The sequence below is a fragment of the Eumetopias jubatus genome, unplaced genomic scaffold (genome assembly GCF_037043125.1).
Source record: "Eumetopias jubatus isolate StellerSeaLion01/CBP00866 unplaced genomic scaffold, mEumJub1_p1.0 scaffold_13, whole genome shotgun sequence".
Taxonomy (NCBI): domain Eukaryota; kingdom Metazoa; phylum Chordata; class Mammalia; order Carnivora; family Otariidae; genus Eumetopias; species Eumetopias jubatus.
The window spans coordinates 84,304,663-84,332,398 of NW_028274819.1; the positions used below are offsets into that span (position 1 = coordinate 84,304,663).

Here is a 27,736-nt window from a genome sequence, read left to right on the forward strand (position 1 = left end):
CAGTGCACCCTGGGAGCTGTAGTGCATCCGGCGGCTCTCGCGGCCCGGACTCAGGCGGGCCTGCCCGAGGAGCAGGACTACCACTCCCAGATATCCCAAGGCCGTGGCGAAAAAGGGCCGTGTGTTACTTAGGCTGGGGGACTCAGTGCCGGCCTTTCGGCGCCTGGGTGGGGTTCTGTCTGCGGAATCGTGGAATCAGTGGCTTGGGAGAATGGTGACTGAATGAGAGAAGGATCACGGAGAGAACCGAGGAGACTTTAGCGCAGGTTATGCAAGATGGAAGTGGGGGCGGAGATAACTGGGAAGGATTTGAGAGGCCCAAGTCCAGTTGCATCTGTTTTACGCAAAAGTCCCTCGGGGCTGAGACTCCGATTCCTCTCATTGTCTCCATCTTGCTCTGCGCAGGCGTCTGGGGGCAGGCAACAGAACTGCGTCTTGTTTCTCTCGGTTGATTTGGAATCTTCTGCTCTTCAGTCCCCGCAGGGAAACCATGCCGAAACCCCGGAAGAGGCTCGCCGGGGCTGCTGGGCCTACTGGGCCAGGTGAGCTGCACCCAGGCTGCAAAAAGGCAGCCCTGTAAAGAAAGTTTCTCTAGGATCTGTTTAATACTGTTCACTTTCAGGGCACCTGGGTGGCTCAGTCGGTTGAGCGTGGGACTCCGGTTTTCCGCTCAGGTTATGATCTTCGGGTGGGATCGAGCCCCACTTGCGCCCCATGCTCAGCGGGGAGTCTGCTTCTCGTCCCTCTCCCTCTGCTCATACCCAGGCTCTCACGCACTCTTTCTCTCTCAAGTTAATAAATAAATCTTAAATAAATACTGTTCACTTTCAACTCCCTGCCCGTGGGGGGAATCCTTTGTGGATTGTTTTTTGTTAATGTTATCCCTAATTGCCCTCCATCTTCTCCTTTCCTCCTCCCACCGAGCTTATACCCAGAGCCTCTTCTGTTTATTGAAGCAGTAGCTGTTTGGTGTAGATACGTGGTGGCTTGTACAAAGGTAAGGAACATACAGTTGTGTTCTCATGGAAAATGCAGACATAAGTGAAAGGGTCTTAGGAAACCATGGCTAAGTGTATGAGAGCAGGGAGGAACACCTTGAGAAGGAAGTGGAACTTGAGTCCATCCTTAAAGAATGGGAAAGCTTTCCACAGGCAAAGAAAATGCGATGCTGTTTTTATATTCATCTTATATGGAAGATGAAGAACAGGAACAAAGGAATTGAAGGTAGAGAAAGTGGTTTTGGATTGACTACAACACATTGTGTTACTTAACAACACATAATGGTGTTTGCAGTGTGCTTAACTCCAAAGGAGCCACCTAAAAACTAGGCTAGGGAGGATCTAACTACTAGACATCTATAAATGATAATGAGAGCTGATGTAGGAGCTGGGACTTAATTCAGAGGTGGTGTGGTATAGTCATTAAGTGTGGATTCAGATAGACCAGGGTACAGTTCCTGATCATACTGTTTACTGAAATGTGTAACCTGGGACACATTTAGCAGAGGAACAGACATCTCATACATTATGTAGATTAACTGAGTTACTGTTAGGGTAACAAATAGAGCTTACATAGTAAGAATTGAACAACTGTTAGCTATTGAGTGCCTACTACGTTCCAGGCACATTTTCTCTAATTCTCTTTGGAAAAAAATCATCTTTGCCATGTCTACAAAGTCCAATATGAGCTGTCTTATCCAGCATTTCTTGGCATCTTCAAGGAGCAGGCCACAAAGCACAGTGAGCAAGCAAAAAAGAACCATGAGATGGTGATGATAGTATTTACCGAGCATTTATTATAACGTCAGCCATTATTTAAGCCCATTGTTTGCACTACCTTATTTAATCTTCAAAATAAGTCTGTGGAGTAGGTGCTCGGTTTCCTTATTGTAGAGAGAGCCTCAGCAAAGGCCCAGAAGTGAGGGAAAGAAAAGAATTTACTTAATAGAAACCAGGGACTCTGTCAGTCCTAACCCCCAACCACATACACTATTCTTATCTCACTGAATGTATAATCCAGGAGATACCCTGTAAGGTGGGCATTCCTGTCCCATTTTTATAGATAAAGTTCAGCAATTCAGCTGCTACTGCCACTTATTGACAGATCCATGATTTGGATCCAGGGCTGACTCCAAAGTATGTGCTTTCTCCACAACGGAGCATTACTTCTCAGCAGGCATGACCAGTTTCTTCTTTTTCCTTCTATTGCAGACAATAAGGGGCCAGCAGGAAAACGTACCAAGACTAAGAACCCAGTAGGGACATCAGCTACATTGGGTAACTCCAGCCCTGAGAAGACTTCAGCCTCTAAAAACTGTGGGAAGAATCTAAGCAGTTACTGGCTGATGAAGTCTGAGCCAGAAAGCCGACTAGAGAAAGGTGTAGATGTGAAGGTGAGACCAGGTACCTCTCTTAATCCCTTTCGGGCTGTTTTTTCAGATAAGAAGTGAATATGGGACACCACAGGGTTCCATCACCAGCTTCTCTGAAGGGTAGGGTTAGGGAAAAGATTATAAGGAATAAAATCAGCAGGACTTATTACCAGCAACTATCTGTTTTGTGAATCCTCTATGTAGGGCAGGGCGTGACAAACTTTTTCCATAAAAGGCCAGATAATATTTTAGGTTTTCCGGTCCTACAGTTGCTGTTTCAGCTCTGTTGCTGCAAGAAAGTGGCTCTGGGCAACACGTAATCAGATGGTGTGGTTGTGCTCCAATAAAACTATTTACAAAATCAGGCATGGGCACAAAGCTGTAGTTTGCCAACCCCTGACCTGGGCAACATTTCAATCTTGTTGCCTTGTTCTTGCCACCTAAACCTACCATAATCCTATGTATCTCTCTGCCAACTGTATATTCAGTGAATTAATATAAATCAATTTTAATAACAGCCTAGAGAAAATAGAAATATATAATACTTTAATGAGTGAAATACAAATAACCAACAGATTATTTTATCATCTGGATTATCTATTCTTCTAGTCTTTTTAATTAGCAAGGATAACAAGGAAACGCAAAGCTTACTCTACATTTGCCCAATAGAAGTGGCTCTGTGGAACCACTTCCCAGTAAACTACAGACTTCCACTACAGCAAGTAGTACCCTCAACACAGGGGAAGAAACTGTCTACTTCCATATATTACCAGCTGGCCCCAAGACTGTTTAATGGATGAATTCATTTCCTGTTGCCTAGTTCAGCATTGAGGATCTTAAAGCACAGCCCAAGCAGACAGCATGCTGGGATGGTGTTCGCAACTACCAGGTAAGAGGGTAAGAGCAGGGCCTGAGACCTGGGGTCGGAGAGATGCCTGCCTCCTTCCTGGGACTTATTCAGTAGCAAAATCTCTTGGTCAGCATTGTTTTTTCCCCAGATCCCAACCCTAAACATGTATTCAAAACCACCTTAATTCCTCTGTATGCAGTTTACGAATGGCCTGTGTTCTGGCCAGTGTCTGCATACAAGTCTGGGTGTCTTGGCAAAGGCAAGTATTGAATTGGGGAGAAGCTGCAAAAAAGAAAAACTCATCTAATAGAAGCAGACTTGATTTGCACTAACTAGTGTTTTCCAGCGGGTGAAGAGGATAGTTGTTTATTTTCCCCTGGGGTAGGCCCGGAACTTCCTGCGAGCCATGCAGCTGGGGCAAGAAGCGTTCTTCTACCATAGCAACTGCAAAGAGCCAGGCATCGCAGGACTTGTGAAGGTTAGTTGTACAAGCGTTGGTCTTAATCCCTCTCCCTTCAGGGAGACTTACTCATACAGATATAAAGGAACACAGCTTAGATCAGTAACAAAAAGGAAGTACTCTCCTCCCCATCCCTGATGTCACAAGAATATGGAAAAACCACCCAGGCCCCTTCCAGTCCAGCAAGGACTATAACAAGGCAGGCCTCATTTCAGGTCCCACTGGTACAGACGTCTCTTCATTTCTGTGCCTTGGTCTTTCACTCAAAAGCAGACCTGATGATAGCTCTTTCAAACCAGAAGTTATTAGGAAAAGGTTATTAACTGCAGGTGGGAAAACAGTGGTACCAATAATAACCTTTAATACTTGGTTTTAAAACCTACTTTTAAGATTTCTGTCAAAACAGCTTTGATTTCCTATGCTTGCTCTAGACTGTGTATCATTTCCAGATATAGTGGCTCTATAGCAAAACAAAAGAGCTGAGTATATGCAGGGTCAGAAGTGAAAGTTGGACTTGAATTAAAAATTGGCCATGGAGCTGACTGTACAGGCATATGATTAGAGACTTGGTTTTGGTTTCAGATTGTGAAGGAGGCTTACCCAGACCACACACAGTTTGAGAAAAACAATCCCCATTATGACCCATCCAGCAAAGAAGACAACCCCAAATGGTCCATGGTAAAGACACCTATTTTTCCTATTTCATGAGAGGAAAAAAGGATGGACAAAGAGAGGGAGGAAGAAGGTGTGCGGTGTCTTTAGGTCAAGGTACAGAGTCTGGCTCTTACACTTAGATGAGGTTACCCTGGCTTTGGGGATAAGAACAGAACACTGGCAGCCCTGCCCATAAGAACCTCCCACAAGAAGCTAAGACACACAGTGGACAGAATCTACCTGAACATGTCTTTCTGCCATATAGGTGGATGTACAGTTTGTTCGGATGATGAAGCGTTACATCACCCTGGCTGAGCTCAAAACCCATTACCAAGCTCACAAAACCACTGGAGGCCCCTTAAAAAATATGGCTCTCTTCACTCGCCAGAGACTCTCAATTCAGCCCCTGACTCGAGGTAAGAGCAGGCCCTTTGCTTTATATTATCCACATACCAGGAGGACTCCATGAACTCACATTTACTAGTGATTTATTAGGCACAGTATTTAACTTTTCTGAGCCTGTCTCCTCACCTGTAACATCCATGAGGGAGGAAACATGTCTGGAGTTACCCGTTAACTATGTACCCACCACCCAGCAGTGCTTGGCACATAGTAAAACACTCCATAAATAGTTTTTGGATGAATGACTACCTGCCTCAGTAACAGGGTGAAATGCCCGGCACAACTTCCCTATTCAAGAGGAGACACACACCTAATACTTTGCTTTCTTCTCCCCTTCTTTGGTAGAGGAGTTTGATTTTATTTTGAGCCTGGAAGAAAAGGAGCCAAGTTAACTGGGACACTGTTGCTGGAATGGGCAAGCCATTACTCCAAAGAAGTCAAGCTTTTATAAGACAAACGAAGGTGTGTGGCACCTTGCGTGGTTTTCATGTACCTTTTCCAATAAAACGTTAATATCAAATTTGGGAAGCTTTTCTTTATTTGTCTTTCCACACCGGCCATCCACACCTGCTCCTGAAGTCGTCTGGGCCCCATAAGGGTGTAAACCATCAGCAGTTTCTGCACAGGTTGCCAGATGAGGGTACAACTGGAATTCCTTTCTCAGCATGTGCTTGTATAAAACGGGTGTTAATAAAACATCACTGTTCACCAGGGACCACAGCCATGGTGAAGGCAGGTGTTGTGCTGGATCAGGGTGGGAGTCTATTGCCCCTTGGGTGTGAGTGGGACAGTGTAAGACAAACCACAGACCCTGGTGGACCATGGACACAATGCCTCCAAGCCACAGGGGCTTCCTTTAATCAGAGACAACTGAAACAAGTGTTTTTGTTTTCTTTTTTTTTTTTAAAATACAGCCATTGAAAAGACGACACATTAAGAAACATGTAAACGCTGCAGCTGCTTAATTACAAGTTGCACTGCTTGGTTTAGTACCTATGCACTCCCAGGTATGGGGACCTGTAAAGGTGGGGGCGGGGCCTCCCCTCACCGCAGTTGCACAGACGAGTGAATGGGGGCAGAGTGAGGGAAAACAGAAGACCTGGCTTATGCACAGCTCCTGAGAGAATAAAATCAAATTCTACCTTCTAGTTCTCCCAGAAGAAAGGTTTAAGATGTTAGGAAAGTTGGAAAATGAATTTGGGTTGTCAGTTGGGAGGCAGAGGAATTAACAGGTCCTTTCTAGTTAGAATACCAGCTATTCTGGGAGGCCCAGCAGAGCTTAATCTCATGTGGAAAAGGTAAGGAACACCGAACCTGCCTCCCCCATACACTTATGGCCCAACCTTGATTAAGTAATCCAGGGGCAGCTGGATGGGTAATCCTGATCCCATGGGATTGTCCGTCGCACCTGTACTCGGGGTCCAGCATGGGGGGAACCACCTCACTTTCCTTGGTTCTGCCGTCCCCAGTCAACCTCGAGTGTCATCCCAGTATCTTTTCCCACCAGTCTCAGTCCTGACCCAGGAGCCCTGCCCAGTCAGAGGCCCATGACTGCACTGACTGCTGAGGAAAAGAGGAGTGCGAATTTTCCACACTAAAGGATGACAACAGGAACCAACCCCTCTGCTTTCCCAACTACGGACAACTCCAACCACCGAATATTGTACTCATTGGCCAGTGGGGTCTGCTTGAAGGGAAGGGAGGCCCGCAGGTCATTTCCAGATGAGGCAGAAAAGGATGTCAACACCTTTACTCCAATAGGCCCACACACAGTGCAACAGAGGGATGTCCCCTTCTCCTTTAGCATAACAAGAATACCCACAAGAGTTTTTATATACGTTTTTAAACAAAAACAATGGTCCTAAACTCTGGTCAGTCAACTGGTGAAGATGAAGACATAATTTGGCAAGCAGAATTATTCTGAAGTTGTGTAGCAGAGTCTTCTGCTGAGGCTCTCATCTCCCTCCTGAAACTCAGAGAGGAGAGGACATGGGCAACAGTAAGAAATTTCCAAGCCCCAATTCCCAGAAACTAAATGGAAGGAGAACAAGGAGTGATGAGGATTCATTCTTAGGGAAGCAAAGAGATCAAGGCCCCTTCCCGGGATCTCTTAAGGGAAACAGATGCCCTTGTTTAGGCTTGCTGTACCACACAGCAATACCCTAGAACCATCCAGCCCCAGGGGCTGGGGAGCAGTCACCATACTGCTTCCTCAGTGCGCTCGGCCCAGCCTCCTGTGTTCGACACTGCTGCCATTCACGCATGACACTGACCCCAGGCTGTCTCTGTGCCCAGAATTTCTCACAGGTGAGGGGACCAGAGCCAAAGGCCCTTCCACAGGCTTCTGTTCCAGGACGTTACTGGTAAGAGTCTGTAGAAGACGGAGAAGGGAGGTGCCTGGGTCCCAGCAGTGAGAGGCCAGAAAGGAGGTGGCTTGTGGAAACTTCAAAGCACCACATCCAAGACTCCCAAAGAGGTAGCTTCCTGATCTTGAGTCTCCCCCCGCCCCTGCCATTTAGGATAGGGTAGGGACAGTGGAGGAGAGAATAAGATGTGACTACCCCAGGCCCTGCTGGCAGCTCAGAATCCCAGGGACATGCTCAGATCCTGTATCAGGAAGCTCAGAGACCCAGGAGCCACGGATGCCCGCTCTCTGCTCTCCTGTAAAATGCAAGGCAGCCGCACACGGAAGGCCTCAACAGAAGGCTCTTTTCCCCAGAGAGACCAGCTACCGGGATGCTACCTCTCCCTATTCCCACATCAGCCGCAGAATCTCAAGGAGACTGCCTCCCAACCCAAGCCCCTTAGGTTCTTCAGAAAAAAGAATTTAAGTCAAAACACGATTTGTTTTCAGGTTGCAAGTAACGGGTCAGTTGAGCATCACACTGTCCTCCCCCTCCCCCAGCCGCTGGTGTTTGGTAGACGGGGGTGCTGGGGTGGAAGCCCAGCAGCTTCTTGGCTCTGGGGGCCTACTGCCTGCTGTTGTTGTCAGACAGCTGGCTGGGGGTCCGCACCTCACCCAGGGAGGCTGTACCCTCGAAGCGTTGTGAGGCGATGGCTGCCTGGTGGGACATGCTCTTCCGTACGATGTCACCTTTCCGCCACAACACCACTTCCTGCAGAATGGGGGGGGGGGCAACATGCTACCTTGAGAGGGAGGCATGGGGGTGGGGGTTCCCAGAGGCTCCCAACTTTCTCCTCTGCTTCTCTCTCCCTGATGACAGCAGTTGTCCATCCCACCCCAGGGCTCCATCTGATGGTGTGGGCAGGGAGGGGAGAGTGGTCGCAGGGCCTGGGCCTGAGGAAGCAGACTCAATGTGTCAAGTGGGAACCCCCATTCTTGCTGTGGGACTCCCTCTCGGTGAACCAACAAGTGGCATAGAGACTAGTAAACTCTCTCCCCTGTACCGTTCTGCTGAATCTGTCTGAAATGGAACCTGATCTTCGCAGGAATGAAGCCCTTCCTGTTCTGGCTCTAGAGCCACCAGGGGTCTTGGGGAGGTGCCCGGGACTCACCTGCTGTTTGAAGTAGCGCCGTTCCTCCTCGTCTATCAGCACCAGATTGAGGTAATAGCGCACGGAGAACTTCTTGTTGATGTCCCTCATGGTGGGGGTGAGCTCGTAGCCCGCCAGGAAGAGCCGGATCGGAATGGACTCTCCTGTAAGGGCCAGGCAGGTATCAGAGCGAAGGGGAAAGTGGCCCACCCAACCTGACACCAAGTCACTCTCTGCCCACAGCAGGGGAGAGGCCACCTGAGCGTGTCATGGCACACTCAAGGGAATGCTTCTGCCTGGTGGGAATATTGCATTCTGCGGCTCAGTGATCTGCTGAAGCAAAACGTGACTCTGCAGTGCCACTTCAGGTCCCGTTGTGTCTTCTCTAACCGCCCCGATGCAGAAACCCGTGAGTATGAACAGCACAGGATACTACTACTAAGCATCTTTTGATGATATGTAATGTGTCTAGTCGTTGGGTTTTCACAAGCCAACTGTCAAACCCCAGCTAACTCATCATGTCACCCAGCAATTTCGATGCCACCTTCCTCCATCCTAAATAGCGTATGCCCCCCAAAATACATCTCCACTCTGAGATGGATTGGCACGGTGGTATAGTGGTCTGGAAAAGAGAAAATCCTCATTATGGCCTTAGTTCTCCATTAACCAGTTGTATGATTTCTGAGTTAGTCTATTGCTTTCTCTGGACCTTAATTTTCTCTTGTGGAAAACTGTGGGATCAGACTACATGGTATTTTTGATCTCTTTCAGCTCTAACACCCTGCCTTTCCTAATTTAAGTGAAATGAAATTAGGGCAGTAATTCTACTGAGAAAGGCCAAACCTATAATGTAGTCTAAAGCTAAATATAAAATGTGCCATTAATTATCCGCTGTTTTGTCTTATTTCTCAGAGAAAATGACAAGTGGCTCTACCTGCACAACTGGTGAAAAAATGGCACATACAGAGAGTCAGGAGAGCTCAGTCCTGTCTCCAAGGACCTGCATGGTGACACTCAAGAATCTGCTGTCATTGTCCCCTCCTTCCACATGGAACACACACGTGGGGATAAGCTGAATAAAACCTTGGCGTAACCAAGCACTTCTAAATGAAAAAATACATTCTTCATGATCAGTGGCTGCAGAGCCAAAAGAACATAAAGATTGCTACTCCCAAATAATCAGATTCCCCAAATAACAAAGCTTTCCACTCCATTCATTTGAGATGTAATGTCAGCTCTGGGGGTGGACAGGGTGGTGCTGTCTTTTGTCCCATTCCCAGTGCTGTCTGTGGCACCTAGTAGTGCTGCCCAGAGTATCTACACTTGGTGAATGAATTCAGAGAATGAATCATTTTGCCAGAGCTAGAACTGAGGAACACAAATGATTATTCTGCATTCACCTCTTGCTCCCTAGCAGCAGAGAATGCCAATAGGAAAAAGTAGTAAAATGTTCAAACTGTATCTGCTAAGCCAGTACTCTTCAAGCTTTTGTTGTTGTTGTTATTTAAGAGGCCTAACTCTTGAGGTGAAATCTCCAATACAAGCTCAGTATGTAGGTGAGGCTGAAGTGAAGCTTTTCTGGGTGAAGATGGGGAAGGAACTTGGAGTTCCACATACCCAGCCTTCCTTTTCCTGTTTATTGGGGTCCCCAGTGTACAATTTTAGATGAGAAAGTGAGAAGGTGAATAGGAAGTCTTACTTTAGCAGTATAGCCCCTCGAGCCCCTCCGAAACTCTGCGCGGGGCCTTGGGGGATGGGGGAGGCAGCCGCGGGCTGCGTGCTAGCATGCCCACCTCTCACGGGTGCCCCGTCCATGATCTCGTACTTGGCTATCGTGTCGTTCTCATGGTACACATTGGGGCCTGTGCCCGTCGTTTCCCGCTTGATGATATCTATCTCCATGTGCTTGATTTTGATTCTCACCAAGAGGAAGTAGATCTTTCCTACAATGACATCTTTCAAGTGGTATCTGGGGAAGAGAAAATAAGATGTGAATACGGCAGCCAAACTTTGCACATTTCCAGGTCTCCTGGGTTTTGGGGGAGGGAACACCACCAAGCAGGTTGGCTGCAGACGGAGTCACAGTGCACGCTCACCCATGTTTTTACCACAACTGCCCTTGCAGAATGATTTCCCAATATGTTCTCTATCGGAATCACAGTAACTTCTGTCCCGTTTTTCCATATGCAACTCACAGGATGTTATATCACCCATTCCATCATAGCTTGCCCATGTGATCTATCTCCTCAGCACGTTTATTTCTTTTATACCTTTTGTGTTTATATTGCTTTAGATGTCCTGATGTATGGGAGGCCAGCCCCACAAATGCAGGAACCAGGTCTTGCTCTTTCTCTCTGAGCTCACAAAATGTCTTTTGGGAACTGGGCCTCAGCTGCCTGCAGCAACCAGTTTTGTCTGCTGGATGTGACAGCCCAGGCAGGAGCGGCTGAGCAAGATGCATGCATTATGCTCCATCAGCACCTTCTCCCCGGGCCCTGCTCACACGGTTTGTGCTCTGTGAGCTGTTATGAATTTGGCCATGCTGCATAACACTTTCTGACTTTTCCAGCATTTCTCTTTGAGTTAGTCTGGAGTACCAGTGGTCTGCATGTGCACAGCCCTGTATCAGGCATATAGGAAGAGAGGAAAATCTTCAAACCTGAAGCTCAAAATCATGGGACAGGAGTGTTGGCAGGGACTTTAGAATTTAACCTCCTTATATTACAGGTGAAGAAAAGGAAGTTCAAAGAAGATAGACACTTGAACAGGATTTGAGTAGGGGACAGACACAGGATATGAACCCAGGTGCCTAATTCCTAGGCTTGTGTTCTCCCCACTATTTCATGCTGCCTTTCTGCTCACAGTCTAACTGGGAAGACTGCAGACACTCTCAGTAGATAATCTAAGAACACTTACAAAATCAAAATGGAGGCTGCTTGCAGCATTTTAGAAGGAATGCTAAGAGATCATAGATTCTAGGGATTTTCAAACTTTGATAAATGGAACATTCCTTTATTCTAAATGAAATCCTATGCGGAAGCATTAATACATGAGAAACTCCTGTGGAGGGCCTAGAACCCTGGGCCCCGCTCTTCTTTCACTTCATCCTTTTTGTATGTGTTTGAAACCCACTAGCCTGTCTCCACAAACATGATAGTACCTGCTAATCTTACCCCTAGGGCAATCCCCAATGGCAGAATGGGACTGTATGATATAGACAGTGTGTTCTTACACGGCAGCCTGCTCTGAGAAGGCAGGACAGGTCTGAACATCCAGTTCCTGAGGTCAGGGGATGGACTCTCCAGAGCGCCCTTCACATACCACACGTGGTCTTGAACATCGTGCTGACAGCTATTTTGTGCTCCTCCTACAAGGTGGTGCCGCCTGCCAGCCACCCCCTTTACTAGGTAGCTGGAGCGGGGGTGGGCACACACTTTTGGTGGCTCCTTTCCAGAAGGCCCACAGAACCCTGAGGCTGTGAGGAGAAAGGGGCAGAGGGCTGCTTCCTTACGTGTCCCTGCCTGGCCCAGATTAACCTCCCTTCCAGCTCACCCTACCCCATTCCATAGGTGGGGCCTCACCAAGCAGGGCCCATTCTGGGTCACGAGTGGTTCCAGGCCAGAAGCAGGGGAAAAAACAGGACTTTCCCCTCACCCCTGTTCTAGGAAGCATGTATATTGCTAGTTTTTAAAAAAGCCCTGTTCCTAACCCCCACTATCTCACCTCCTGGATAATAGTGGGTCTGATATGAGCGTCTCCCTGATAAGAACCCTAGAGACTCTAATTTCTTTTTTTTAGCTCTCTGTGAATAGAATACACTTTTACTTTTGCATATCTGATTTTCAAACATTTTTAGGAATGTATTATATACTGAAAAGAAAGATGCTTGTGGTACATTTTTGAAGTGTCAGTAAGTTTCGTGATTTGTAAGCACTTAAATATTTTCTTTTTTTTAAGATTTTTAAAATTCATTTATTTGAGAGAGGGAGCGAGCGAGCACAAGCAGGGGGAGCGGCAGAGAGAGAGGGACAAGCAGACTCCCTCCAGAGCAAGAAGCCCGACACGGAGCTCGACCCCAGGATCATGACCTGAGCTGAAGGCAGATGCTTAACCAACTGAGCCACCCAGGCGCCCCGCACTTAAATATTTTCCTGTTCAGACAACAAACAGTTTAAAAAGTACATGGCTTCCCAACTTGCCAGTTAGAATAATTTAAAGACCTTTACAAAAAGGCATCAGATGTTCTTTGCTATAATTCATTTAAGTTCAGGAGGAAGCAGCAAACTATGGCCGTTGCATGGTTTCTTCACATTCATTTCTAAGAGACATACTGTATATAGGATACAAATGCTAACAGGAATGGTATTCTGAGATTATTCTCACCAGCAGAAGGAAAGAGCTGTATCTACATCCAAAACAAATAACCTCAGTTTGGCTTGACCTTGAAAGACAATGTAGGATATTTAACTTAAATGTAGTACCTTCTTAATTTCAGTTTAGTTTAGGTAAAATGAAGTTTAATTTCCTGGTCTACCTTTCAGCAGATATATTCACAGTACCAGGTCAGTGGCCTCCCCTATAGCCTGGCACGATGAGCCAACCAAGGCTCCACCCACTTGTATTCTCATCAGGTCCTATCTTAACCTCCCTCAATAGTTCTCCATGACTGTGGGGCCCCAGATACTTACTTGGACTTATTATACTCAAACTCAATGTGCAGGCAGTCCTCGATCCCAACCTCCATCTTGATGGAGGAGTTCAACTCTGGGTACGTGCTGAGTGTGTGGACTACAATGTCCATCTCTTTGACGACATCATTGAGGCGGCGGCTGATGGTGGCTCGAAGGAAATACCTGTAGGAGATGGATGTGTCGTGAAGGAACACTCCCAGTCTCTACATGCTGCCTCAATCCATGCACCAAATAGACCCAGTGGAGAGAAGCCCTTATGGTGGTTAACCTTTGGGGCTTTGTATTCCTTTGAAAATTTACCCCTGTGGACCCTCCTCCCAGAAAAAAATGAACATATGCACTACGCATGAAATTTCACAACTACAGTTCCAGGGAGTTCAAAGACCTTCCCCCCAAATACCTTTTCGAGTCCATCCTCTCGGCTCAGAGCACTGCCCCAAATAAAAGTGATTTCTCTGCTCTATACTCCCACAGCAATTTATCCTAATGCCTTTCATGCCCCTCACCACTGCCTACCATGTATTTTTGTACGGGTTTTTCTTCAACTAACTCCTGGGTCTTCAGGCACAGGGATCTGTCTTACATTCTTATATTTGCATGCCTGTTTATTTAACAATATTCAATCCATTACACATTTTCCAAGTCCCTCAAATTAAACGGGAGGGATAGGGAATGGAGAAAGTAAGTCAGCTCTTCATTCAGCAAATGTTTATTGCTAGGCATAGGATGAATAAGATATAGTCTTATGGGAAGCTCACAGTCCGCTGGGGAAGGTGGGCCAAGAAACAGAAATAATTGAACACAGAGCAAGTGCTAATTTAGGTAGAGCAATCAAGTGCTATGGGGAGAGAAAAAAGGACACTCAGGCAGAGCAGACCTTATAAGTAAAGCAGCAGAGGTGGGAGAGGTCCTGGTTTGAACAAAGAAAGTCTCTGGCTGAACCCTGGATCCCTGGGGAGGTGTTGCTGTGGTAGAGGACAAGTGGGGAAGTAGACAGAGACACAGCCCCTGAAGGGCTTAGCGTGCCAAGCCCGACCCTCCGGTCAGCTGCTCAAGCACGGCCAAATCCCAGCATCCTTGTCCCCTTGACTTACTCTATGCTAATACCCAGTGACTGGAGGAACACCCTCTTAATGATATTTTCTTCTAAACAAAACGTAGATAATCTGCACTGTTCCCGGAGAAAGCTGCCAACCAGATCAATGATACATTTAGGCTCCTCTCCTCTGTGTGGTCCTGACCGATGCTCAGCAATCCTTTTATTCATCTCAGTAACTTCTGCCACATTCTCCAAGACACTAATTTGTTCCTAACCCTTTTCTAATTGCTCAGGCTCTCAAGCCTCCTCTCTCCCCTCTCTGTAGAAAACATAGCTTTTACTCTACTGAGAAGAGGAAGGCCTTCCAAGTCAAGATTTTTAATTCTCTCTCTTCTCTGCTTGGTGCTGTTTCTTACTTTGGTCCTAAATGTGCGTCTGTATCTTTGCCCAACCTTTCCTCTTTCCAACAGCACCTCCGTCTCTCAAGACCCTTCTCCTCCTCCATCTGGCAGAATGACTTTCAATCTGGGTGCATATTACGACCACCCTGGGGCGAGGTGCTTCCAAAATCCAGATGCCCAAGCAGAGCGGACATTTAACCGCTCTGCAGAGGTACGCAGGCATCAGCATCGTCCGAAGCCTCCCAAGTGATTCTAGCACAGGAGCTTTGGCAGAGAACTACTGCCTGGCATCTCGATCCTTCAAGTTTTCCAATTTCCTTAACATATAGAATCTCTCTCCAGTAAAGGCTTCCTCCTTTGAGTTTATACCAAGACCCAAACTCCTCAATCCCCAAAACACTCTCCAGGCCTTGCATCCCTGACTGTTTGTGAGGGACAGTGGTCGCTGAGGTCCTGTCCTAACCACTACAGCTTCTTCCCTGCTGCCAAACCCAGTGGCCTTGCTTTTTCAGGTTCAGTTTTGACACTGGAGAGTAAAACATTTCCTCCTCCTTCTTGAAATGCTCTTCCCATGGTTCCATAGGAGGGCTTTACCTGCTTCACCCACCCCCCTTCCTATCCCTCTAATAGGTCCTGCCTGGGCTCTTCTCTCCCTCAGTTCTCCTCCTTGAAAAATGTACCAGTTTCTACCTGTGAGCAGAGGATTCCCCAACAGTGCATTTCTCTGTCCTGAGTGCCAGGCTTGCATTTCCAATTGTCTAGTGAACTTTCATACCTCTCTATTTTGCCAGTGCTTTAGACGTTAAATTGGATGAATCATCTTCACTACAAACCATCCCTTCTTCCTGACAGCTGTCTGTCTGCACCTACATTCACTGGTAAGTTCTGCTGCTGTCTGTTAAACTCTTCGTTTGCTCCCCACTCCTGCTGTGTCCACTACGTAAGTGTCCACTGAGGTAAGACGCTCAGGACCTCGACTAGTCTTCCAACAATTTTGTCTCTGCGCTCTACCCATTCATCAAATAGGACATGTTGATTTTATATTAACCATCCAAAAGAACCACTCCCCCACCTAAAAACAAAGAAAGAGGAGTCTAGAGCGATCTTTTCATGTTTCCCCTCTGCCTAAGCAGTAAGATACAAGCCCTTCATCTGCAATTGACGTCTATAAGCTGCCCTTAACTAATTTTCCCTTCTTGATCTCCCTCACTTTCTCAACATGAATCCTAATGTCTTCATCTAATTGGACAGCAACACCTTTTTCTCTTTTATTCATTTATTTATTTTGTGGTAAAATATAGAAGTTCAGAGTATACTACCCCAAAATATGCCACTCTGGCATAACGATTATATTGAGCTGAAAGCAACTGACAAGAAGCAGACACAAGAAAAATTCTCTGCCCTCCCCACCCTCTACCAGGAAGAGCAGGACATTCTTACTCGCCAGAGACAACTGCTACCAGCCCAGAGACTGCACTAGAGAAATCCACATAACAAATCTTGCTAAAAGGATTCTTACCTTCCATTTGTTTCTCTCATATATTTACCTTCCTACAACTTGTTGTCCCTAGAAGCTCAAAGTCCCTTTCCTTTGTCTTGTCACTTCTCTGTAAAATTACCATTCTTCTGTTAAGATGCTTACATAAGCTCCAAGTCCTAACCACCCCTTTGCGTTACCAATCCCTGAGTGCCATGTGTATGCACAACACACATGTGAGTTAACCGGTCTGCCTTTCTCTTGCTAGCCTGTCTTCTGTCAGTCTGATGTGCAGGGCCTAAGCCAACGAACCTAAGGTGGATAGAGGAAAAAGGGTTTTCTCCCACCTACAACATATATAACAAAACTTAACATTTTAGTCATTTTTAAGTATACACTTCAGTGGCATCAAGTACATTCACATTGTTGTGAAATCATACACGACTTTTTATGACTGGCTAATTTCACTTAGCATAACGCTTCCAGCATTCATCCATGTTGTGGCATATGACCGGATTTCCTTCCTTTTTTAAGGCTGAATAATAGCCCACTGTATGTATATACCACATTTTATTTACCCATTCATCTGCTAATGGAATTCAGGTTGGTCCACCTTTTAGCTGCTGTGAACAAGCAGCTATGAATGTGGGTATACATGTCTCTGTTTGAGTCCTTGCTTTCACTTCTCTCGGGTGTGTACCCAAAAGTGGAATTCCTGGATCGTATGGTAATTCTATTTTTAATATTCTGAGGAATCATCACCTTTCTCTCTGACTTAAAAACATTTAAGAGTAATCCACTGTAAAAAATAAAATTAAATAGTAATAAATCCCACAGTCAAGTTTTGGTGACAACTAGATAATCCTCACAGTTGTGAAGTTTTTTCTGAGTGCAATTATGAAATGCTGTCTCTAGTTTGAGTAATGTCAGTGATTACACCTCTCTGCAAAGACTGAAAAAGAAGAGCCTACAATCACTCTTCTGATGGAAGAGGGGAGACCAGGGAGAGAAGAGAAGGGGAGGAAAGGTCTTGCTGCAGTCCGGACCACCAGGCCTGCAGGTGATGAAGATGAGCTGATCTTGTAAGATAGCATCAAGACCTGGAACCAGGTGACCAGGGTGACAGAGGAAGTCTGCTTTATCTCAGTGACATCACATAATCTCAGGTTATATCCAAGAGTCTAGAGCTTCACTGGATCTTTTTTTTTTTTTTTTTTTCACCCCAGAGGCCTTGGAATCAATCTCCATCCTCAGAAACTGGAACACTAAAAACAGTCATATGTACTTAAACTGTGTTAATTTTTTAAAAACTCGTCATACTGTGTTATGTTTTACGCTCCCATCACCCCAAAAGAGGGAGGACCGATCTAGAACTAGAATCCAAATCTATTCTACTTTTCAAGCGAGAAAGCTCAGTGACAGAGCTCGGGATCACATCGCTGTTGTATAGCAGAGCTGGACTGAGGATCTGTACGTCCTGATGTGCAGCCCATGGTATGCTGGGGACAGCACAGAGCAGTGTATAAAAGCTTACTGTTGAATCTTCAGGAATTTTAAAAAGCTGGTTGTTAAACATAGCAATTACTTAAAATTAAATTATAAAAACTTATAATTAAGGTTATATGAAAAACAAAGGTAATACATACTAAAAACTCATTGCTTCCTAATAATTTTGCTACATTTTACAATTCTCTCTGCTCTTGCAGGAATTTACATCTAGCTATGTCACGGTGGCTACTGTACATCTCTCCCCAACTCTGTAATCAGGGACATTAGGTTGGGAGCTTGATATTGGCCATGGTGGGAATATTTACACTACAGAAACTGACAGTTTTCAGAAACTGAAAAACCAGGGCTTTTCTTCCCAGAGAGCCCATCGTTAACCATTTACCAGCACACCACCGGCTCTCAAGCTCTCTTCCTTCTTGATACCCATGTAAAAAACCTCAGAAATGTGGACAGCTTCAGGGGAAGATGAGGAAACAGCAGGCACAACTTACCTTAGTTTCACATTCTGGCCTGTGTATGACTCATACGGCTTCTCCACGTGGGTGAATTCAAAGTCGAAGGCCTGTGATTGGCTAATTTCTCCGGGCCGGGCCAAATCCTTCACCAGGGACACAAACTCATGGTGGTTCCCGCGGTCATAGTAGAGCTCTGGAGAGAAAGCATCAGCCTCTACTACCAGACCCCAAGCTACATGGGGCTTAGCAAGGAGGCTCCAGGATGCAGGATCCCCTCTTCTGAGAGAACTCCCCCCAAAACAAACTTCCCCTGGCCCTTGTTTCCGACTCCCTTTCTTTTCCTAATCTCACTCCTTCACTGCATTCTCCATGTACTGATCTCCTTCCTTCCCACACTTTCTACACATTTCAGTTTTATACAGAGGAATCCAGTGGCACAGTAAAAACCCAATATAACCGGCTCCAGCATATCAGGGCAGTACCTTAGTGAGAGATACATCAGGGGAACTGCTATCAAAAATACTACATTGCTTTAAAAACATTTCTAAAAATATTTCTAACTTTTGAAGGCATGTTCATAGTTCTTTAATCATATCCTAATAATAACCTTCTGAAGAAGCTAGGACAGGCCTTGTTACCCATTTAACAGAAAGAAACTGAGGCATGGCATGGTCAAATGATTGGCTTAGAGTCTCATTGCTGGCTGCAGAACTGAGATTAGAGCAGATTTCCTGCTAGAATGAATCTATTTCTATGACCTGGTATAATGGGAGTAAGAACATTATATTTTGTAAGGTTCTGCAAGAATTAGAGGGAGTAATGCAGGTAAAGGACTCAGAATAGTACCCAGTTGATAGCAAATATTCAAAACATATTAGCTGCTAGCTGTTATGATCCCTCAAAGAGGAATCCACATGGCCAATCTGACGCAGACGTTTTAGTGTTATTCCCTCCATCTAAATAAAGGGGGTTCCTCAACTTCGGTGAGCACCAAAATCAATTGGAGGGTTTGTTAAAACCAGATTGTTGAGTCCTGGCCCTAGTGTCTGGGCCCAAGAATCTGTATTTCTAATAAGCTCTCAGGGGATGCTGGTCCTGCTGGTCCAGTGACCACACTTTGAGAAGCATTGCTCTAAATTCATCCTCCTCTGGAAATAGTTCTGGCATTCAAAACTTAATTATGAGTTTATGCCATCAATTTATCCTCCATTATTTTATACCTATTTGTACTCTGCTATTTAAGCGTTAACTTTTCTAGATGCATGGTCTTTAGAGCTAAGGCCTAGTTCCTGGCACCCCTTCAGTACCTGGCCGTGCAGAGGGAACACTTAATACTGACTGTGAGTCTACATGGCCACGTTATAGTCAAGGTACCACCCATCGGGCATTTCTGGGCTCCAGTCCTGTGCAAGGCTACAACCTGAGACAAGGTAGATCAACAGGGGAAATAGATCTGGTAGAGTGCACTCAGTACTACTGCTGTTGGCTGCTTGGGGACAAAGAAACGGGTCCACAGAGAGGAGTGTCCAGGACAACAGCCTACTAGGCCAGTTCCCGTATCTCCAGAGCACAGCAGGCAAGCTCTCTCAAGGACAACCTGGGCTCAGGGCAATGGGGCAGAGCTGCATTTGGGTGGGTCCACCTCAGACAGCACAAGGTCTGAGCCCCAATTGGGACTACAGCTAAGTGCCCAAGAAATGCAGTGTCCAGCCCTGCCCCCAGGGAGAACCATGCCCAGAAAGAGAAAATGGTTTCAAGTAGTGCTTTCAGTCCGAGTACAAAATCAACCCCTTGCTGACCTAGGAGCTGGTCCTGACGAGCCTATTCCATAGGGAGCCTTTCCTCCCCCCCTCCCCCCTGGACAGGGAAGCATTCTAAAGCAGAGTGGGCTCTGTCCTAAGATTCATCCAACTCAGGAAGGTGGCATTAGTGTGGTTTAATCCCAAACTAGTGCTGCCACTTCTGTAAGAATTTACATTGTATTCTGTGATTACAGTTTGTTGCGGATTTCCTATACAGTTACACTTTAATCCACTTTATATTACAACCACCTCTTCCAAATACTAAATGGAATCAGTAGCAGGCAGCATTCTGGGTAGTGAGTAATAATCCCAAAATTGCTAAATGGGAGACCACACTTACAACCTATAGGGGGAAAGGACAGGGAAAGGTGAGCAATTCATTGCTTCCATTTTAAAATCCAATAACTATGTCCCCCAATAACTGTAAGGAAGTGCAGTGATCAGGTAGGAACAGAACCACTGTGACAAGGGCTCCTTCACTTAACTCTCACTGGTCAATTGCTACATAAGTCCTTGTTGATGGTCCTGACACCTATGTGGCAAGTGACCTCTGAACTGGTGGACCTGGTGTCTTAGCTCCCAAGCACTGGATTCTGGCCATAGTTTCAGGTGACAGAAGAAGGCAGAGCATGGCCCGAATGTCCATGAACTTTAAATGAGAAATCCCAGAGTCAACAAAAAGATGGAAAGAGAAAGATGGAAAAATACACAACTGTGATCACACATACCAAAGGCAACATGAGAAACAAAACAGAGGAGGACCCAAGAGCGCTCAGAGAGCACGCAGACGGCCAGCATCTGAGAATCCTAGCAAGGTTATGCCTGACCCAGCAGGGGCACCTGGCTGTGGCCACCTTTGGCACCTTTCCTGCATAGCATCATGTTCTCCCTAGTGCTTTTCCTCTGGGACACATGGCATTAAATGTCACAGAAGAGTGGCAGTGTGTAGCCTGAGTGGAGCTGGACTGGGCTTTTTAATTTATAATTTATATGCCATTTGCAATGCTCTTGCAAACACTGTGGTGCAAAGGGATAGAAATAGCAGCCATACTTTGCTATTTGCCAGAAAGTTTGGTTTTCTCTCACATAAATTAGAACAGAAACTACAAGGCTGTTTTAACAAGAGGTTGGGCCATCAAGAGGCTATAAACTGCCAATATTCTATCCCAAAGATGCAATGACAAGTCATCCCTGGTTCTCCCCAACCTCCAAAGCCCTCAGCAACCAAGCATCTCAAGCTAGAAGTAGGAACTGACCATGTTTTTTGTTAAGGTAACTTCCCCGTCTTGAGCCTCTTTCTTGATTCCAACGGGAGGAAGTGACTTTTGTAGTCAGGATGTTTTCATGATGAAACTTGCCACCAACGGCTGAGGAGTGAATTTGCCACTTTGGAAGGAAACTGAGCCAGCTTTGCCTCACAGGTTCATCATTAGAGACAGCCTGAGACCTGCTACTGGGCTGGGGCCACGTTTGGTCCAAGCTTCATGCAGGTCTTAGAAGAAACATTAAGTCAGCAAGGGCAAAAAGACCTCCAAAGAGACCGTCCTGATTTTCCCAGCCACTATCTGCTGACTGCCAACCCCATCAAGATTCAAGCTGGCCACATCCACTCAGATCTCCTGGAACCTGGAACACTTGCTAGAGCAGTAACCCCTCTGGGCTGCCCATGCCCAGCAAGATGCAGCTCTGCTCGAGCCCTGCAACAACTCACTAATAGGCCACAATCAATGCATTTAATCTCAATGTGCTTTTTACTTAGATTTTTATGGGTTAATGAAATAAAATACAGAAAGCCTCTGGAGTTTTTAGAAGTACAGGCTTGGGGTGCCTAGGTGGCTCAGTTGGTTAAGCATCTGCCTTCAGAGCGCCTGGGTGGCTCAGATGGTTAAGCATCTGCCTTCGGCTCAGGTCATGATCCCAGGGTCCTGGGATCGAGTCCCGCATCGGGCTCCCTGCTCCTTGGGAGCCTGCTTCTCCCTCTGCCTCTCTCTCTCTCTCTCTCTGTCTCTCATGAATAAATAAATAAAATCTTAAAAAAAAAAAAAGCATCTGCCTTCAGCTCAAGTCATGATCCCAGGGTCCTGGGGTTGAGCCCCACTTCAGGCTCCCTGCTCAGTGGGGACTCTACTTCTCCCTCTCCCTCTCCCCCCAGCTTGTGCTCTCTCTCTCGCTCACTCTCTCTCTCAAATAAGTAAATAAAATCTTTAGAAGTACAGGCTTAGCTGGTACTGATGGGTTCAGATCCGTCCAGTGTCATTACTTTTTTTTTTTTAAGATTTTATTTATTCATTTGAGATAGAGAGAGCAAGAGTGGGGCGGAGGTTGGGGGGAAAAGCAGAGGGAGAGGAAGCAGACTCCCAGCTGGGCAGGAAGCCCTGGAAGTGGGGCCGGATCCCAGGATACCAAGATCATGACCTGAGGAGAAGGCAAGAGGCTTACCTGACTGGGCCACCCAGGCGCCCCCAGTGGCGTTACTTTTAAAAACTTTTTTAAAAATCCAGATTATTATCTATTTGGTTTTGGAGGACAGGGGTATTCATATCCGCCCGTCTTTGTAAGTTTGATCTTCTAATTACCTTTGGTTTATTTAACCCCACTAGTCTCCAAGACGGCCCAGCTCTACCTTATATCTTGCATTACAGTTCCCCAAATGAATCCAGCTGAAAAATGGTCTCTCCTAACAATTAAAAAATTTCCCTCCATGCTTCTTATATACCACATTACATTCTTCTAAAATGTAGGCCATCCCATGCTAGAGTGACATGGGAGATGCCCTCCCCATACATTGTTGGCTTTATTACAATAGAACAAGCCATTGGAAAAACCAATCTAGGTGCTGCAGGAAGAAACCCAACGTGGCTCAAAAACTTACTGAGGGTAAGAGAAAACACAGACAACACAGGTGAATAAATAAGACCTTCTTATACTCTCAGGGGGCAACACTTAAACTGCAACATCCAAGTAGTTGGTGTAGAACTGAGTGAATCACAGGTCTGACAACTCTTATTTTCTTATATACAGGGAGAAATCATCCTCAACTTGGCATAAGAAAGTGTGATCAAAGAAATGTGCAACAGCAAGTGAACCGACATGAGCTTTAACGTTTCTGTGCCCTAGTTCCCTCAGGGAAGAGGCTGTGCTCTGGTGCCTGCTGGTTGGTGAGTCATCTTAGTTCTCAGTGGCGTAGAGTAAGGGCCACACCTCGCTTACCAATGCCTCGGCCCCAAGTGCCAGCAGGAAGCCTTCCCTCTTCACAGTAAGCAGCAAAGCAAACCTGCACTCCCCCTTTCCTTCATTCAAGTAACTCTGGTTTATCTAGGAGGGGTTGAGAAAAAAATCCAGAGAACAGCTCCCGTAAATTCCTAGATCTGACCACATAACCAGTTAGCAAATATTTATTGAGCACCTACTTTGTGTTAGCCACTGAAACTAGAGATAAGCCACCACACTGATGATGGACTGAAGGCAGTCCCTGGTTTTTAGGGACTCAGGAAAGCAGACCAGAGGAAAAAAAAAATCACAAGTTTGTCACATCCTGTTTGAAAAGAGGTACTAATGAGGCCTGTGGAAGAACAGTGGAGGAAGGGCTTGAGTCAGCCTGGGGAGCTTGGAGAAGGCTGTCAGGGATACCATGTCTGCTGGGCACTTTAAGAATGGGTAAGAGCTTGAGTGCAAGGTCATATCTTGCAGCAAGATGTTCCCATACAAAGGGAAGATACCAAGATTCTAGAAGGAACGTATTTTGAGGAAACTATAAGAGGTGAGGGTTAAGGGAAAGGGAGAGATGAGGCTCGGGAGAAAGGTAGGGCTACTCAGGAAGGAGCCGGGTATACTTTTGCCCTTTAACCAATAGGACGTTGATGAGCAGAATTTTAAGGAGGGGACTGACAATGTCAGAACTGCCTTTTAGAAAGTTCACTCTTACAGAAGATTAACTGAAAGGCGAGGAAAGCAAAGGCAGGAAGACCAGTTAGGAAGTGGCCACAGAAAGAGATAATGAAGGCAGCAGTGTTGGCAAGAAGAGGAAGTGCAGACTGGGGACGTATTGGAGAGCTGTTGGAGAGCCGACTGGGCGTGCGGGAGGAAGACTTAGTCTAAGATGACTTCCAGATCTTGGAGGCTGAATGGATGCAGGTGACATAGGCCACAGTGGAGCAGACAGGACAGGAAGCAGGTCTGGGGCTGGAGCAGAGAAAGAACGAGGTTTCTGTTTTGGATGTGTTTCTGAGGGACCTGTGGGGTATCCACGTGGAGGTGCTTAGCAGGCAGTTGGAGACACAGGCATGGAACTCAGTAGAGAGTTCCCGTCAGGACAAAGAAAGAGGTTGGTAGTCATCAGAATATAAAAAGACGCAGAAGTTATGGGTGCAGATGAGACTGCCAGAGTAAGTTATAGAGAAGGGAGAGGAAACAAAAGTTACCCCTGTCCCTGCCTACCTCTAAAACCAAGACTGAAACAGGAGCTTTTCTGAGCAGGGGCTGGGCCACTATGAGGAATGGGGTCCAGAGAGGTCCAATGCAACAGAAAGCCAAAAAGCTATCCCTGCAAGGACTCTGTGTAGAGACCCTTTCACAGGTTTCCACTTGGGCTAATATGCCGTTCGGGAGAAGATAATGGAAGGCAATGGGGGAAGCCAGACAAGTAGACCAAAGGGAAGCTTAATCTGGTCCAAACATTCCCCATGGACCATCTGCACAGGAATCGGGGTGACTGCAAGGTGACATGTTTTAAACATCTAGTGCCTGGAAACTTCTTGATGGGTCAAGCTTAACAGGGAAAGAGAAAATGACAATAATCATCTTAACTTCCTTTTACAGAGTACCTATTATGTGTGCCAAGACCTGCACATCACATATATTATCTCCAGTCCTCACAAGACTCTAGCAAAGACTGTGCTATTACAAACTGAGCCCTATCTAATTTAAGTCACCCTGTCTGCATGACCCTCAATCATGTACCAGGCTGTCCTTCTAATGAATACACAAGTGGGACAAATATACTTTCATCAGGAGGAAAAAGAAATCAATCATAAGGATAAGACAGTTAATTACATAAAGCACCTGATTTTCAAGCTGTGGAACTGTTCCCCAAAAGAAACGAAGGAAGGAGGGAAGGAAAAAAGAAAGAACCAAATCCAAGAGACTATGGTTTATAAGAACATTTTTGAGTTAAAATGGAATTCAATGAGGAAGGTGGACAAGGCACAATGATATCAACTTTCTTACTTCCATACAGCAAGACCTATACTGTACATCATTCACAGAGCCAGACCTAGGAGCCAGATCAAAGCTCCACCCACTTCATTCATAGTCAAAGACTGCAATGAAGGAGAAAACCACACTACCACAACCTTGGCGAAGTTATTCACTATCCTCGCTCTGGTGCTCTCAGATCACTCGACTGTTGACACAGATAGACCATACTCTGCATGAAGCATTATCCCTTGACAGCTCAACATTATTCTCACAAGGTGATTTTGTTATCTCTGCTGTATAGGTGAGAAAACTGAGGCCCAGAGAGGCATACAGCTTCCTCAAAGTCACAGGGTCAACAACAGTCCACAGTGCTCAGAGGCTCAGGAAGAGTTATCAATGGAAGCGAAATGGTTGAGAGAAAACCCAGCAGGGATGATGATTCAAGGAGTTAGATAAGAAACCAGGAAGGGCAGATAAACTAGTAGCTCCTTCAACTTCCCTTTCACTTAGACTAGAGGGAGGCTTTGACTCCATTCCTGAACAGCTTATTTCACATTGCTGGGGTGGGGGTCACTCTGGTTATCGTTCACGTATTGATGAGGTATCACGACCACCTGGAGTGATGGTAAAGACACAGACTAAATGTGCCTGTTTATACACTTGTATTACAGAGCCAAAGAAACCATCCAAAAACTTTAAAACTACTAAGTAGGCAAGTACTTCTCAACTATCTCATACATTATGTTTAGCATAAAATGCTTTGGATTCATCCTATCGACCCAGTCGTCCTTCACTAGGGTGATTTTACCCTCCAGGGGACATAAGGCAATATCTCAAGACATCTCTGGGGGTGCTTTTTGGGGGTGCTTCTGGTATCTGGTGGGTCAAGGCCAGGTTAATATCCTGCTAAAAATCCTGAGACAACAAAGAATTATCTAAGGCCCAAAATGTAAACAGTACTGCTGTTAAGAAACCCTATTCAAGCTAGAGGCGGGAGAGTAGAGGGTATGAAACTCACTCTTTAGCCCCTTTCCAGTACATAAAAGGCCACCCAAATTCTGGATTTAAAATAGCAAAAAGGTTTCCTCTATGATCAGCCAGTCTTCAACCTAATTTCATTTTCTCAAATACCAGAGGCAAACACTTCAGCCAGAGCACTGGCCACACAGACTCCTTTTTCCAGGATTCCTCCTACCTGTGCCAATGTTTCCTGCCCCTGTAAAACGGGAGAACAGATTCTTTGCTGAACTCTCAGGATATGACAGAGAGTATTTAACGAGCTTTCCCAGGAAGTCTGTAAGAATAGGGTCATACATGCAGCCTTTGCTACAGGTATGAATCTTTTGCCAGAAGTTTTTTTCAGCCCACATGAGTATTTACTGTGAATCTACTCCTGACCTAATGACAAAGATCATTTATTTCAGAAGTACCTGAGTTTCTAAAGACACAAGACTTCAAATAGTCTTAGAAATAGTGACAACCCCACTTTGGCAGCTCCCAAACCTTCTGTATTGTTACTGCCTTTTACTTAGTTTTAATTATTAATAATTATGTTTGAAGATTGTTGGAGCATTGAGAAACTTTGATCATTTAATTTTGGACTTAGAAGGATCATTTTTTTTGTCTGTAAGGAGAAAATTAGTCAACTGAAACTAGCTAGCATTCTAATGAAGAAGTCTTAGAAACACAGGCTAAGTAGACAGAAGGAAGACTGCAGGGCTTCTTTCTCAAAACAGGTCCAAGGATAGATCAGAGCTAAGGTGAGACAGTAGGGTGGTGACCTCTCTCCCACATCACATGTAAAAGAAAAAGGGGGTGGATGGGAGTGAACTAAGTGAGGCATAGAGGACCAGCTTAACTTGGGTCTGACAGTTGTGGATGTCCAGACAATGGCAAAAGCAGTACTGGAGAAAGGTCTCCCCTTAACAAACCCACCTGCAGGCTATGGCAGAAGCATCTCGCTCGGAAATCCTGGAGGTAGGAAGCATAGCTGAGCGCACGCCGAAGGGACAACTAGGGTATCCCAGGACAAGGTGCCCACAACAATGAGGCTGTCGGCAGGGATGCTTCCCGTGGCCCTCGGCCACCCCCACCGTCCTGGCGATGCGCTGTCACTTTTGGCAGGGAAGCCGGCAACGCAGGGGCAGTCGCCGGCCGGCTGGCCTCAGACTGCAGTGGACAAGGGGCTCCGAAAGGCCTCACCGGAGCTGGGCCCGGAACCACCCCGCTCCCCCACCCCCAAGTCGGCGCTCTGGCCCGGCGGAGGCGGCCGGGGAGGGAGGCCCGGGGTGCCCACTCACCGATCTGCCCGATGAACTCGATCTTGATGCCCTGGTGCTCCAGCCGCTTGTTGGGGTTCTTGAGTGCGAGGCTCACCTTCCCGGAGACCGTCTCTCCGTCGTAGAAGAGGAAATATTTCTCCTTCTTCCCGTCCTCCGTTTTGTGCTCGGCCCGCTTCCTACTCTCCGCATCGTTCAGCAAGATTTCCACCTCCACGCTCTGCCCAAAGCCGAAGAAGCTCATCTCACCGCCGGGCCGGACCGGGCCGGTTTCGGTAGGACCGCTCCTCTCTGCGGGGTGGGGGCCCTAAGCAAAGGCTGGAGGGCTGGACGCTGGACCCAGCTCTCTGCCAGACGGGGGGCGATGGCACGACTCCCGGCTCCACCGGGAGGGCGCAGGGCCGGCTGCAGCGCCCTGGGTACCAGTGCTCTGCTACTCGCCACTCCCGGGCGAGCCCGAGCCGCCGACGGCAGTGAGGGGCTAGGGCAGGCAATGCAATTGGAGACGGGCAGTAAAAGGCCCGGGCGTGCGTCGCCGCTGCCGCCCACCGGGTGGGGTGCGGCGCTTGAGCAGCACGGCGAGCCAGCCCCGGCCTCTGGCAGTGCAACGCACGGAGGTGCTTCGGCGGCTCCGGGCGGGGGTGCGGAGGGGGGG

At 46.6% G+C, this 27,736-nt stretch overlaps 2 protein-coding genes across 5 annotated transcripts; one reads left to right on the plus strand and one right to left on the minus strand.

Moving 5' to 3' along the window:
- The first annotated feature begins 21 nt into the window (after nt 1-21).
- On the plus strand, nt 22-5,261 carry THYN1 (thymocyte nuclear protein 1). 3 transcript variants are annotated; one of them, XM_028120775.2, is made up of 8 exons: nt 24-266; nt 406-542; nt 2,211-2,392; nt 3,192-3,260; nt 3,607-3,699; nt 4,264-4,359; nt 4,601-4,751; nt 5,083-5,261. In XM_028120775.2, exons 2-8 carry the CDS (start codon nt 491-493, stop codon nt 5,127-5,129), a joined length of 690 nt encoding a protein of 229 aa, XP_027976576.1. In that variant the 5' UTR covers nt 24-266; nt 406-490; the 3' UTR covers nt 5,130-5,261. The 3 variants fall into 3 exon arrangements, with proteins under 3 accessions (XP_027976578.1, XP_027976576.1, XP_027976577.1); XM_028120776.2 differs by having other exon boundaries at nt 475-542; XM_028120777.2 differs by lacking the exon at nt 4,264-4,359 and having other exon boundaries at nt 22-266.
- Nucleotides 5,262-6,472: 1,211 nt separating this feature from the next.
- Nucleotides 6,473-27,722, minus strand: VPS26B (VPS26 retromer complex component B). 2 transcript variants are annotated; one of them, XM_028120771.2, is made up of 7 exons: nt 27,103-27,722; nt 17,841-17,997; nt 12,921-13,085; nt 10,026-10,201; nt 8,254-8,396; nt 7,752-7,853; nt 6,473-6,703 (listed from the first exon to the last, which is right to left on the minus strand). In XM_028120771.2, exons 1-7 carry the CDS (start codon nt 27,323-27,325, stop codon nt 6,653-6,655), a joined length of 1,017 nt encoding a protein of 338 aa, XP_027976572.1. In that variant the 5' UTR covers nt 27,326-27,722; the 3' UTR covers nt 6,473-6,652. The 2 variants fall into 2 exon arrangements, with proteins under 2 accessions (XP_027976572.1, XP_087873745.1); XM_088017619.1 differs by having other exon boundaries at nt 6,473-7,853.
- Nucleotides 27,723-27,736: the final 14 nt, after the last annotated feature.

Coding starts and splice junctions, on each gene's coding strand:
- THYN1 (XM_028120775.2), top strand. CDS start 491: ATGCCGAAACCCCGGAAGAGGCTCGCCGGGGCTGCTGGGCCTACTGGG. Junction 3,700..4,263: donor GCATCGCAGGACTTGTGAAG/GTTAGTTGTACA, acceptor TTTTGGTTTCAG/ATTGTGAAGGAGGCTTACCC. Junction 4,360..4,600: donor ACAACCCCAAATGGTCCATG/GTAAAGACACCT, acceptor TCTGCCATATAG/GTGGATGTACAGTTTGTTCG.
- VPS26B (XM_028120771.2), bottom strand. CDS start 27,325: ATGAGCTTCTTCGGCTTTGGGCAGAGCGTGGAGGTGGAAATCTTGCTG. Junction 8,397..10,025: donor GGACGGGGCACCCGTGAGAG/GTGGGCATGCTA, acceptor TGGCCCTTACAG/GAGAGTCCATTCCGATCCGG. Junction 6,704..7,751: donor GTACAGCCTCCCTGGGTGAG/GTGCGGACCCCC, acceptor TCTGAGTTTCAG/GAGGGAGATGAGAGCCTCAG.